Raw genomic sequence first — 13,701 nt, 5'->3', positions numbered from 1 at the left:
ACCACTCCAGGGGACCATGGACTTTGGGTCGGATGAGGAGCACGACACTACTATCTCCTACACCCTCCACCATCGCAGAGACACTCACCTCGGTTGGGCACTTTAGCGATGAGGCATCTGGGGACACTAACTGGTGCGCACAACACAGCCGTCCCGGTACAGCAGGTGGAGGCAGGAGCAGCCGAGGGGCCGGGAAGTTGTAGGGCATCCCGGCGCGAGCAACCATCTGCCGGCCAGACGGGTCCCGGGTTCCTGGAGTTACCGCATCCACCCATAGACCTGATGCAGTCACGGACCCAGGGACGATCGAATGGGGTGACGGCCGGCTTGCGGCGGCTGCAGACGAAGGTGGAGGAGTGCACCCGCGTGCAGGAGCAGGGAGTGGTGGCGGTCATACGTGCCACTCAGGCCGAAACCGCATGGGTGGGCGTCTGCGGTGGAAGCAATGGGTGCGACGGTGTCAGACATGGGAAGCAGTATGCAAGGCCTGGGGCTTTCTGTGCAGGCGGCGTCAGTGGCCCAGGACATGGCTGCCATCTCACAGGAAGCCATGAGCCAGCAGCAGATCGCAGAGGACCTCAACGCCGTGGCCCAGTCCTCAGCAGGCCGTGGCCCAGTCTCAGCAGGCCATGGGCCAGTCTCTGCAGGCCATCGCTGAGGGCATCGGCGCCATTGCCCAGGTGCTGGCCGGCATCGCCCAGACACAGACAGGGAAGGCCAACTCCCTGAGCTCCATGGCTGCAAACTTGCAGACCGTTGTTGATACCAGGGCGGGCCTCCAGGACTGGCAGCGCCAGGTGTCGGAGGGGCGTCGGATGGTCGGTCCATTTGCAGCCCTAACACATCTAGAGCCTGGGGGATATTGGGCACCCCGAGGAGGAGGAGGTGCTGGGATCCAACCCGGGTCCCCCTGTAGGGGACTCTCCAGGTGCATCTGGTTGGCTACGGGCAGGACAGGCTGGCAGCTCACCATCCCAGTTGCCCGAGCCGCAGCCTGGCCCATCTAGGGCGGGCCACCCCAGGAAACAGCCGCCAAAGGGGTCCCAAGTCACAGGACAGGAATCGCAGGAGTCCACCTCCAGTTCTGCTGTACCGTCTGGGGAACCACCTAGACGTAGTCAAAGGGCCTGTAAGGCCAAACAATTAGACACTGAGTAAGTTGGCATGGGTGCAGGGCACAGATTAGTTTTAGATCGCCCCCTGGACCATGGGCATCCCGGCTGCCGCAGCGAAGCCCGCTGCCCGGGCATCCTGGCTGGCCCGGTCCACAGGGAACTGGATGTCGCGGTCCGCAATGGCATATAGGGATCTGTCACTGCACGGATGCACTGGTGCACCGATGCCTGCGAGATGCCGGACAGGTCCCCATTCGTGCCTGGAATGACCCCGTGGCATAAATGTTCAGGGCCACCGTAACCTTGACGGCCACAAGGAGAGGGTGTCCTCCGCCAATGCCACGCGGTGCCATGTGTGTCATTAGGTGGAAGATAAGGGCGACGGTTTCCTGGCTCATCCGGAGTTTCTTCCTGCATGCCCGGGTCCGTGAGATCCTGGTACGACGAGCGGGGCCGGTACACACGGGGCCTCATTGGGTGTCTCCATCACTGTGATACCACCACCTCCTCCTCCTCCTCCTCCTCCTCCTCCTCATCGTGATCCTCCTCCTCGTCCTGTCGTACGGGCAGCTGCCACCTGCCCCCTCTGCGGCACGTTCCTCTGCGGCAGCCTCCGCCACCTCCCTGGCACCCTCCTGCTCCAGCTCCCCCAGGACAACATGGAGAAGTGCGGCTCCCGCCACGGCGGCCAACATCGCTGGGTGATCACCAAACATAACGGCCTGCAGGGGGTGGGGGGTGGGGATGGGGGGGGATAGACGACATGTCGTCATTGCTCGTACTCTCTTCCCACCCCCCATCCCCCCCCCCCCCCCCACAGCCAGGTGCTGTTGGAAGCTGGCAGCTGGCCAGGCGGACAACCTCCCCAACGGCCCCCCTCCCCGGCACTCTCCTCCTCCCCGGCACTCGCCCACACCCCTCCCCGACACTCGCCCCCTCCCTGGCACTCGCCCTCTCCTCCACGGCACTCGCCCACCCCCCTCCCCGGCATGCGCCCTCTCCTCCCCGGCACTCACCCCCCTCCCGGGCACTCGTCCCCCATCCCCGGGACTCGCCTACCCCCCTCCCCGGCACTCGCCTACCCCCCTCCCCGGCACTCGCCACCCCCTCCCCCGGTACTCACCCCCCTCCCGGCACTCGCCCACCCCCCTTTCCGGCTCTCGCCCCCCCTCCCCTGGGACTCACCCACTCCCCTCCCCGGCACTCGCCCACCCCCCTCTCCACCTCTCCCTCCACACCACCCACCAACTCCACAGCCCCCCACTCCACACGCCCCCGCACTCCACACACCCTCCCCCACTCCACACACCCCCCTACTCCACACACCCCTCCCCACTCCACACCCTCCCCACTCCACACACCCTTCCCCACTCCACACACCCCACTCCACACACCCTCCCCACTCCACACCCCCCCACTCCACACACCCTCCCCACTCCACACCCCCCCACTCCACACACCCTCCCCACTCCCACCCCCCCACTCCACACACCCGCCCCACTCCACACACACACAAACACCCCCCCTCCACACCAACTGCGTCCGCGCGTCACTTCTCCTGCGGCCACCCCACACCGAGACCTACCTCCGCGCTGGCCGGCGTCAACCATCACAACTGGTTGACGCCGTTTAAATAGGTGATTTAGTGGTGACTTCGGCCCATCCGGCCGGGAATATTTGGGCGGATCCTCGCCATTCTCCGAGCGGGCGGCGCGATTCGCATCAGCATGATTTTGGGGGGGGGCCGGAGAATTCGGCAGCTGGTGGGGGTGGGCTTCACGCCGACCCTCGGCGATTCTCCGACACGGCGGGGGGGGTCGGAGAATCCCGCCCAATGATTCATCCCCTAACAGGTGTGATTGGAAGGGAGGAGGAGATGGAGTGTTGGGAGGAGGAAGGTGGGAGAGGGTGATTGGGAGAAGGGAGGGGGTGATTGTAATGAGGAAGTTGTGATTGAGAGGAGGGGTATGATTGGGGGAGGGGTGTGATGGGGATGTGATTGGGGAGGGGTGTGATTGGGGAGGGGGTGTGATTAGGGGAGGGGGTGTGATTGGGGGGGGAGGGGGCGTGATGGGGGAGGAGGGGGTGTGATTGGGCGAAGGGGTGTGATTGGGGAGAGGGTGTGACTGGGGGAGGGTGTGTGATTGAGGAGGGGTTCTGATTGGGGGGGAAGGGTGTGATTGGGGGAAGAGGGTGATTTGGGGAGTGGGTGTGATTGAGGAGGAGGGGGTGTGATTGGGGAGGGGGTGTGATTGGGGGTGGGGGTGTGATTGGGTGGAGGGGATGTGAGTGCGGGCGGGAGTGTGATTGAGGTGGAGAGGGTGTGATTGGGGAGGGGGTGTGATTGGGGAGGGGGTGTGATTGGGGGAGGGGTGTGATTGGGGGGGTGATTGGGGGAGGGGATGTGATTGGGGGAGGGGGTGTAATTGGGGGAGGGGTTGTGATTGGGGGGAGGGGTGTGATTGGGGGAGGGGTGTGATTGGGGGGAGGGGTGTGATTGGGGGGGGAGGGGGTGTGATTGGGGAGAGGAAGTGTGATTGGGGGAAGGGTGTGATTGGGGAGAGGGTGTGATTGGGGAGGGGGTGTGATTGAGGAGGGGTTCTGATTGGGGGTAAGGCTGTGATTGGGGGAAGGGGGTGATTTGGGGAGTGGGTGTGATTGAGGAGGAGGGGGTGTGATTGGGGGTGGGGGTGTGATTGGGTGGAGGGGGTGTGAGTACGGGCGGGAGTGTGATTGAGGTGGAGAGGGTGTGATTGAGGTGGAGAGGGTGTGATTGGGGGAGGGGGTGTGATTGGGGGAGGGGGTGTGATTGGGGGAGGTGGTGTGATTGGGGGAGGTGGTGTGATTGGGGGAGGGGGTTTGATTGGGGGAGGGGGTGTGATTGAGGGGGAGGGGTGTGATTGGGAGGGCTGTGATTGGGGGAGGGGATGTGATTGAGGAGGGGTTGTGATTGGGGGGGAGGGGGGTGTGATTGGGGGAGGGGGTGTGATTGGGGAGGGGGTGTGATTGAGGAGGGGTTGTGATTGGGGGAGGGGTGTGATTGGGGAAGGGGTTGATTGGGGGAGGGGGTGTGATTGAGGAGGAGGGGGTGTGATTGGGGGAGGGGGTGTGATTGGGGGAGGGGGTGTGATTGGGGGTGGGAGTGTGATTGAGGTGGAGAGGGGGTGATTGGGGAGAGGGGGGTGATTGGGGGAGGGGGTGTGATTGGGGAGGGGATTGTTACTGGGGGAGGGGGTGTTATTGGGGGAGGGTGTGTGATTGGGGAGGGGGGTGATTGGGGGAGTGGGTGTGATTGAGGAGGAGGGGGTGTGATTGAGGAGGGGGTGTGATTGGGGGAGGCAGTGTGATTGGGGGAGGGGTGTGATTGGGAGGAGGGGGTGTGAGTGCGGGCGGGAGTCTGATTGAGGAGGAGAGGGGGTGATTGGGGGAGGGGGTGATTGGGGGAGGGGGTGTGATTGGGGGAGGGGGTGTGATTGGGAGGGCTGTGATTGGGAGAGGGGGGTGTGATTGAGGAGGGGTTGTGATTGGGGGGAGGGGTGTGATTGGGGAGGGTGTGATTGGGGGAGGGGGTGTGTTGAGGAGGAGGGGGTGTGATTGGGAGGAGGGGGTGTGAGTGGGGGCGGGAGTGCGATTGAGGAGGAGAGGGTGTGATTGGGGGAGGGGGTGTGATTGGGAGGAGGGGGTGTGATTGGGAGGAGGGGGTGTGAGTGGGGGCGGGAGTGCGATTGAGGAGGAGAGGGTGTGATTGGGGGAGGGGGTGTGATTGGGGGAGGGGGTGTGATTGGGGGAGGGGGTGTGATTGGGGGAGGGGGGGTGTTTGGGGGAGAGGGGGTGTTTGGGGGCGGGGGGGTGATTGGGGGAGGGGGGTGTGTTGAGGAGGGGTTGTGTTTCGGGGGAGGGGTGTGATTGGGGGAGGGGGTGTGATTGGGGGAGGGGGTGTGATTGGGGAGTAGGTGTAATTGGGAGGAGGGGGTGTGATTGAGATGGGGGAGTGAATGGGAGGGTGGAGGGGGTGATTGGGAGGGGAGGTGTGTTTAGGAGAGGGTAGTTGGGAGGAGGGGTGTGTTTAGGAGAGGGTGGTTGGGAGGAGGGGTGTGTTTAGGAGAGGGTGGTTGGGAGGAGGGGTGTGTTTAGGAGAGGGTGGTTGGGAGGAGGGGTGTGTTTAGGAGAGGGTGGTTGGGAGGAGGGGTGTGTTTAGGAGAGGGTGGTTGGGAGGACGGGTGTGATTGAGAGGAGGGTTAATTCGGAACTAGTTGTTTGGCCACATGTAAATGTTCAACTTTGAACTGAAAATTTTCCTTTTGGAATCCTGCAGTGGCGGTTTCGGATTGGTAACTGTAATAATATGCATAGGCAATTTTGCATGTTAACATGTCAGACCTCCAACCAGCAGGTGAGTTGAGATGTACCACGTGATACTGCAGCCTGGAGGAGTTTGAGGTTAGGAGTCGTTGTCGATAGTCGTGTTTTGTATTAGCTCTAGTATTACAGTTATCAACAGTTCATCATTTAGTAGTATTAGTATTGTTTTCCTTCCCACGTTATTGTAATTTAATAAATCTTTAACTCGTCATGAACTAGACGTTCTCTGGTGAACTGCTCAATCATTGCAACGCACTAGAACATAACAGTAACTTGATCAAAAGTTGCACACTGCTTTGTGTTTGTTGAATACCCAATCACTTCCCTGTTTGCAACTTCAAATGTTCTGACCCTTGTGTGGATCCCATTCGCTGAGCAGCTTTGTAATGGGTGTTTAATGCACTCCCCCACATCTAATATTTCTCTACTGTTGCCACAGGAGGTCGGCAAAACCATTCTTGAAGAGAAACGATCCCAAGGACGAGGCGTTATCTCTTTTAGGAATGAGAGGACCAGCGTCCCCTACAGAGGTAAAGGTAAGCTGGCAACTCTGCTTGGACATATTCCTGGAGATTTTATCACATCATTTCCAGCCACCCCACCAAGACATAGAACATAGAACATTACAGCACAGTACAGGCCCTTCGGCCCTCGATGTTGCGCCGACCTGTGAAACCACTCTAAAGCCCATCTACACTATTCCCTTATTGTCCACATGTCTATCCAATGACCATTTGAATGCCCTCAGTGTTGGCGAGTCCACTACTGTTGCAGACAGGGCATTCCACGCCCTCACACCTCTCTGAGTAAAGAACCTTCCTCTGACATCTGTCCTATATTTATCTTCCCTCAATTTAAAGCTATGTCCCTTCGTGCTAGACATTACCATCCGAGGAAAAAGGCTCTCACTGTCCACTCTATCCAATCCTCTGATCAGCTTGTATGCCTCAATTAAGTCACCTCTTAACCTTCTCTCTAACAAAAACAGCCTCAAGTCCCTCAGCATTTCCTCATAAGATCTTCCCTCCATACCAGGCAACATTCTGGTAAATCTCCTCTGCACCCTTTCCAATGCTTCCACATCCTTCCTATAATGCGGCGACCAGAATTGCACGCAATACTCCAAATGCGGCCGCACCAGAGTTTTGTACAGCTGCAACATGACCTCATGGCTCCGAAACTCAATCCCTCTACCAATAAAAGCTAACACACCGTACGCCTTCTTAACAACCCTCTCAACCTGAGTGGCAACTTTCAGGGATCTATATACATGGACACCAAGATCTCTCTGCTCGGCCACACTGCCAAGAATCTTACCATTAACCCAGTACTCTGTCTTCCTGTTATTCCTTCCAAAATGAATCACCTCACACTTTTCTGCATTAAACTCCATTTGCCACCTCTCAGCCCAGCGCTGCAGCTTATCTATGTCCCTCGGAAACTTGTAACATCCTTCCGCACTGTCCACAATTCCACCGACTTTAGTGTCATCTGCAAATTTACTCACCCATCCTTCTACGCCCTCCTCCAGGTCATTTATAAAAATGACAAACAGCAGTGGCCTCAAAACAGATCCTTGTAGTACACCACTAGTAACTGGACTCCAGTCTGAACATTTCCCATCAACCACCACCCTGTGTCTTCTTCCAGCTAGCCAATTTCTGATCCAAACTGCTAAATCACCGTGAATCCCATGCCTCAGTATTTTCTGCAGTAGCCTACCGTGGGGAACCTTATCAAACGCTTTACTGAAATCCATATACACCACATCAACTGATTTACCCTTATCCACCTGTTTGGTCACCTTCTCAAAGAACTCTATAAGGTTTGTGAGGCACGACCTACCCTTCACCAAACCGTGTTGACTATCTCTAATCAAATTATTCCTTTCCAGATGATTATACATCCTATCTCTTATAAACCTTTCCAAGATTTTGCCCACCACAGAAGTAAGGCTCACTGGTCTATAGTTACCGGGGTTGTCTCTACTTCCCTTCTTGAATAAGGGGACAACATTTGCTATCCTCCAGTCTTCTGGCACTATTCCTGTAGACAAAGATGACTTAAAGATCAAAGCCAAAGGCTCAGCAATCTCCTCCCTAGCTTCCCAGAGAATCCTAGGATAAATCCTATCCGGCCCAGGGGACTTATCTATTTTCACACTTTCCAGAATTGCTAACACCTCCTCCTTATGAACCTTAAGCCCTTCTAGTCTAGTAGCCTGAATCTCAGTATTCTCCTCGACAACACTATCTTTTTCCTGTGTGAATACTAATGAAAAATATTCATTTAGCACCTCTCCTATCTCCTCGGGCTCCACGCACAACTTCCCACTACTGTCCTTGACTGGCCCTACTCTTACCCTAGATATTCTTTTATTCCTGACACATCTATAGAAAGCTTTAGGGTTATCCTTGATCCTGCCTGCCAAAGACTTCTCAAGTCCCCTCCTGGCTCTTAGCTCTCTCTTTAGGTCCTTCCTAGCTAACTTGTAACTCTCGAGTGCCCTTACTGAACCTTCATGTCTCAACTTTACATAAGCCTCCTTCTTCCTCTTGACAAGTGTTGCGACTGCTTTAGTAAAGCACGGTTCCCTTGCTCGACCACTTCCTCCCTGCCTGACAGGTACATACTTATCAAGGACACGCAGTAGCTGTTCCTTGAACAAGCTCCGCATTTCCATTGTGCCCATCCCCTGCAGTTTTCCTCTCCATCCGATGCATCCTAAGTCTTGCCTCATCGCATTATAATTGCCTTTCCCCCAGATATAACTCTTGCCCTGCGGTATATACCTATCCCTTTCCATCACTAAAGTAAACCTAATCGAATTGTGGTCACTATCACCAAAGTGCTCACGTACCTCCAAATCTAACACTTGTCCTGGTTCATTACCCATACCAAATCCAAAATGGCCTCACCTCTCGTTGGCCTATCTACATACTGTGTCAGGAAACCCTCCTGCACACATTGGACAAAAATGGCTCTAAAGTACTCGAACTATAGCGTTTCCAGTCAATATTTGGAAAGTTAAAGTCCTCCATAACAACTACCCTGTTGCTTTCACTCCTATCCAGAAGCATCTTTGCAATCCTTTCCTCTACCTCTCTGGAACTTTTCGGAGGCCTATAGAAAACCCCTAACAGGATGACCTCTCCTTTCCTGTTTCTAACCTCAGCCCATACTACCTCAGTAGACGAGTCCTCATCAAACGTCCTTTCTGCCACCATACTGTCCTTGACTAACAATGCCACCCCTCCCCCTCTTTTACCACCTTCCCTGAGCTTACTGAAATATCTAAACCCCGGCACCTGCAACAACCATTCCTGTCCCTGCTCTATCCATGTCTCCGAAATGGCCACAAAATCGAAGTTCCATGTACCAACCCATGCCGCAAGTTCACCCACCTTATTCCAGATGCTCCTGGCATTGAAGATGACACACTTTAAACCACCTTCCTGCCTGCCGGTACACTCCTGCAACTTTGAAACCTTACTCATGACCTCCCTACTCTCAACCTCCTGTATACTGGAACTACAATTCAGGTTCCCAAGCCCCTGCTGAACTAGTTTAAACCCTCCCGAAGAGCATTAGCAAATTTCCCCCCCCAGGATATTGGTACCCCTCTGGCCCAGGTGCAGACCATCCCGTTTGTAGAGGTCCCACCGACCCCAGAATGAGCCCCAATTATCCAGAAATCTGAACCCTCCTCCCTGCACCATCCCTGTAGCCACGTGTTCAAGTCCTCTCTCTCCATATTCCTCATCTCGCTATCACATGGCACGGGTAACAACCCAGAGATAATAACTCTGTTTGTCCTAGATCTAAGTTTCCACCTTAGCTCCCTGAATTCCTGCCTTACATCCCTGTCCCTTTTCCTACCTATGTCGTTGGTACCTAAGTGGACCACGACTTGGGGCTGCTTCCCCCTCTCCCTTAAGGATCCAGAAAACACGATCCGAGACATCACGGACCCTGGCACCTGGGAGACAACACACCAACCGCGAGTCTCTCTCGTTCGCACAGAATCTCCTATCTATCCCCCTAACTATGGAGTCTCCAATGACTAATGCTCTACTCCTCTTCCCCCCTTCCCTTCTGAGCAACAGGGACAGACTCTGTGCCAGACAGTCCTCTATTCCTCATCTCCAATATTTTGATAACCAAGAAGAAAATGGAGAGAACAAAGATTGCTCCCACGTTTCTGGTATGTGGCACTGTGCTGGAGATTAATCTGTAGTTTTAGTGAGGCCATGTTAATCTGATACATAGATTAAACAGTGTATTAAATACTCGTCACAAGGAGCAAATGGAAAATGGAGTAGATGTTAAATGGGGTTTGCATCCAGTGTAATTTGTGCATCTCTGTCACATGCAGAGGTTCAGTTTAATAGAATATTATCGAATCCCTACAGCGCAGAAGGAGGCCATTCGGCCCATCGAGTCTGCACCGACGTTCTGGAAGAGCACTCTACATAGGCCCACTACCCCCCGCCCTGTCGGCTTAATCCCACCTAACCTGCACATCTTTGGACTGTGGGAGAAAACCTAAGCACCCGGAGGAAACCCACGCTGACACAGGGAGGAAGTGAAAACTCCACACAGACAGTCACCCAAAGCTGGAATCGAACCCAGGTCCTGACACTGTGAGGCAGCAGTGGTAACCACTGTGCCACCGTGCCACTCATATTGCGCTGTATTGCAGTTTGAGAGATGCATTTTCTAGTTGAAATATTGAAACAAGGCCCTGCCTGCTTGCCTGATGTTTCTTAGCTTAATTTGTTGAAGAAAAATAGTTCTCCCAGCACCCCAAGCCAACATTTCCCCTTCAACTGAACCCACCAAAACACAAGAACTGTAGCGAGTAACTCACCTTCTCGGGGTGGTACGATGGCACAGTGGCCATGCTAAATTGCCCCTTAATTGGAAAAAAAGAATTGGCACTGTAAATTACAAAAGAAAGGTGAGGCTTGGTGGCATAGTGGTTAGCACTGCTGCCTCACAACGCCAAGGACTCTGGTTCGATCCCAGTCCTGGGTCACTGTCTGTGTGAAGTTTGCAAATTCTCCCTGTGTTTGCGTGGATCTCACCCCCACAACCCAAAGATGTGCAGGTTAGGTAGATTGGCCACGTTAAATTACCCCTTAATTGGAGAAAAAGAATTGGTTACTCTAACTTTATAAAAATAAAGCTCACCTTCTAACTCCCCAAATCTAGTCTAACACCTATAAGACACAAGTCAGGAGTGTGATGGAAACTGCACTTGTCTGGATGAGTGCAGTTCCATTAATACTTAAGAAGCTCAACACCAATTGGGACAAGGCAGTTTTAAACATGGACACAGCCAATTTGAAATATTAATTCCCACTGATGCACAATGACAGCAGTGTGTACCATCTATAAGATGCATTGCAGCAACTCGGCAAGACTCCTTCAACAGCACCTTCCAAACCCGCCACGAAGGACAAGGGCAGCAGATGGGAACACTTCCATCTGAAAGTTCCCTTCTAAGTCACACACCACCTTGACTTGGAACTATATCACCATTCCTTCACTGTCGCTGAGTCAAGATCGTAGAACTTCCTTTCTAATAGCACTGTGGGTTCAAGTAGGCTGCTCACCACTAGCTTCTCGAGGGCAATTAGGAATGAGTATTCAATGCCAATCTTGCGTGCAAAGCTCACATTTTTTTTAAACATAGTTTGAACATAGAACATACAGTGCAGAAAGAGGCCATTCGGCCCATCGAGTCTGCACCAACCCACTTAAGCCCTCACTTCCACCCTATCTCCGTAACCCAATAACCCCTCCTAACCTTTATTGGACACTAAGGGAAATTTATCATGGCCAATCCACCTAACCTGCACGTCTTTGGACTGTGGGAGGAAACCGGAGCACCCGGAGGAAACCCACGCAGACACGGGGAGAACATGCAAACTCCGCACAGATAGTGACCCAGCGGGGAATCGAACCTGGGACCCTGGCGCTGTGAAGCCATAGTGCTAATCACTTGTGCTACCGTGCTGCCCCATACTTACTTAACTGGGCCGGGATTCTCCCCTACCCGGCAATGCGGGGGGTCCCATGGGATGGAGTGGGGGGAACCACTCCCGCGTCGGGCCGCCCCAAAGGTGCGGATTTCTCCGCACCTTTAGGGGCCAAGCCCTCACGTTGAGGGGCTAGGCCCGCGCCGGAATGGTTGGCGCGCCGCCGGCTGGCGGGAAAGGCCTTTGGTACCACGCCAGCCTGGGCCGAAGGATCTTTGCCGGCCGGCGGAAGTCCGCGCATGCGCGGGAGCGTCAGCAGCTGCTGACGTCATCCCCGCGCATGCGCAGGGGGGGTCACTCCCAACTTCCCTCACTCCTGTGGCCCGGATCCATGCTGAATTTATTGCCAGTAGCTATCACTGCTTCTGATTCGGTGGCAACTCTTGAGGGTGAGGTTTCTGCAGCCCAGGACCTTGACCTCGGGAAGGCCCACCATTGGTGACTTAAGTGCCTGATTGGCACATAATATGGCAGGTTTTCCCCAAAGGAGGTGGACACAAGGGCCGGGATTCTCCGAGCCTGCGCCGGGTCTGAGAATCGCCGCTCCGACGCTGATTCTCCGGTTGACGAAGAATCGGCGGCAATTGCACCGGCGCAGTCGCCGAGGTCCCCATCGGGGGCCGTTAACAGCGGCCCCCGCAGCGATTCTGCGCGCACAACGGGCCGAGTGCCCGCCGAGTTCTCTGAGTCCTGCCGGCGTCATTTGCGTATGGTCCTACCCGGCGGGACTTCGACGTTCTGGCTGCAGGGGCCGTCCTGGTGGATGAGTGGGGGGAGCCGACTCCGGGGGTGGCCTCCACAGTGGCCAGGCCCGCGGTCGGGGGCAGCCGATCGGCGGGCGTGTTAATTCCGGGGGGCCTATGTTCCTCCGCGCCGTGCCCTTGTAGTGCTCTGCCGTCTTGTCTGCACCGGCCGTGGCGGGCCGGCTTTCGGCGTCGGAGCAGCGCACAGCACTCCGGTGCCATTCTAGCCCCCGAGGATGGGGGGAATAACTGGGCCTGGAGCCCCATTGACGCTGGCATCGCTCGTGCCGGTTTTGACGCCAGTGTCAATACTTGGCCGGGATTTCGGAGAAGCCCGGCCAGGGCGTCCACTGACTCTCCAGCTGGCAGACAAAACTCCTAAGACCTAGATTAAATTCCCCCCATTGTATGTGAAAACCTTTGATATTTTACTGAGAGTTGTGGAGCAGGATTCCCCGTTGCCCGACGCCAAAATCGTAATCGGCAATTGGGCGGAGTATTGATTCCGATGCCGGAATCAGGGCCGGCGCCTGTTTCCGATTCTCTGCCCTCTCTAAACCGGCGTCATATTGATGTGCGCCGTGCACAGTCGCAATGCCGTTGGTGCCTCATCGGCTGGCCCACCCGCGATGCTGTGCCCCCGATGGGCCTCGTTCCCGATGTTCGGGACACATGTGGTCACACAAATCGTGAACCCAGCGTGGCAGCTGCGGACTTTGTCCAGCACCACCACACTTGCCCGGGAACTGTGCCGCTGGCTGGGGGAACTTCAACAAGCGCTGAGGGGACTGATGGGGGGTGGCCATGGGGTGGACTGTAGGGTCGCGGATGGCGGGTTGGGTGCACACACCGCCGGCGCCATGTGTACGGCGCGACCGCTGCAGGTCGTCAGCCGTGCGCATGCGTGGCCCAGGATCCGGCCATTCTACAGCCGTTCTCGACGCAATCCGCTGCGTTTCACACGGCACCGGTGCTCACCCCTCACCAGTACCGGATCGGTGTGAGGTTCCTGCTGACTTTTTTGACGTGAACCTCCCGTGAATTCTCCGTTCGATCCGGCACTTAGCCGCAGGAACAGAGAATCCTGCTTGTGATATCGCAGTTTCTAAAGTTGTCTTTTAAAAATGTTTTTCTGTGAAATTTTTTTCAAATTGTTCAAGCGTTTATAAAAATTTCACAAATTAAACTGCTCACTTCATGAATCCCTACAGTGCAGAAGCTCCGAACCTCTGAAAGAGCATTCTCCTTAGGCCCACTCCCCCGTCCTATCTCTGTAACCCGACATGACCTGCTCATTTTTATACACAAAGGGGCAATTTTAGCCTGGCCAATCCAGCTAACCTGGACAGTGGGAGAAAACCCGGAGCACCCCGAGGAAACCTGTACAGACATGGGGACAAGGAGAACATGCAAACTGCACACAGAAACTGCACCCAA

The 13,701-nt window shown here is 55.4% G+C and overlaps 1 protein-coding gene across 1 annotated transcript in view; it reads left to right on the top strand.

Moving 5' to 3' along the window:
• Positions 1–5,918: 5,918 nt before the first annotated feature.
• Positions 5,919–13,701, top strand: part of LOC140395321 (unconventional myosin-XVB-like) — a 344,508-nt gene continuing 336,725 nt past the window's right edge. Inside the window, exon 1 of the mRNA XM_072482943.1 lies at positions 5,919–6,013. Coding sequence (XP_072339044.1) covers positions 5,981–6,013 — 33 coding nt within the window. The 5' untranslated portion in view covers positions 5,919–5,980. The remainder of the gene's footprint in view (positions 6,014–13,701) is intronic.

Source organism: Scyliorhinus torazame, chromosome 18, assembly GCF_047496885.1.
Source record: "Scyliorhinus torazame isolate Kashiwa2021f chromosome 18, sScyTor2.1, whole genome shotgun sequence".
NCBI lineage: Eukaryota > Metazoa > Chordata > Chondrichthyes > Carcharhiniformes > Scyliorhinidae > Scyliorhinus > Scyliorhinus torazame.
This window is presented reverse-complemented; position numbering and strand designations above follow the sequence as displayed.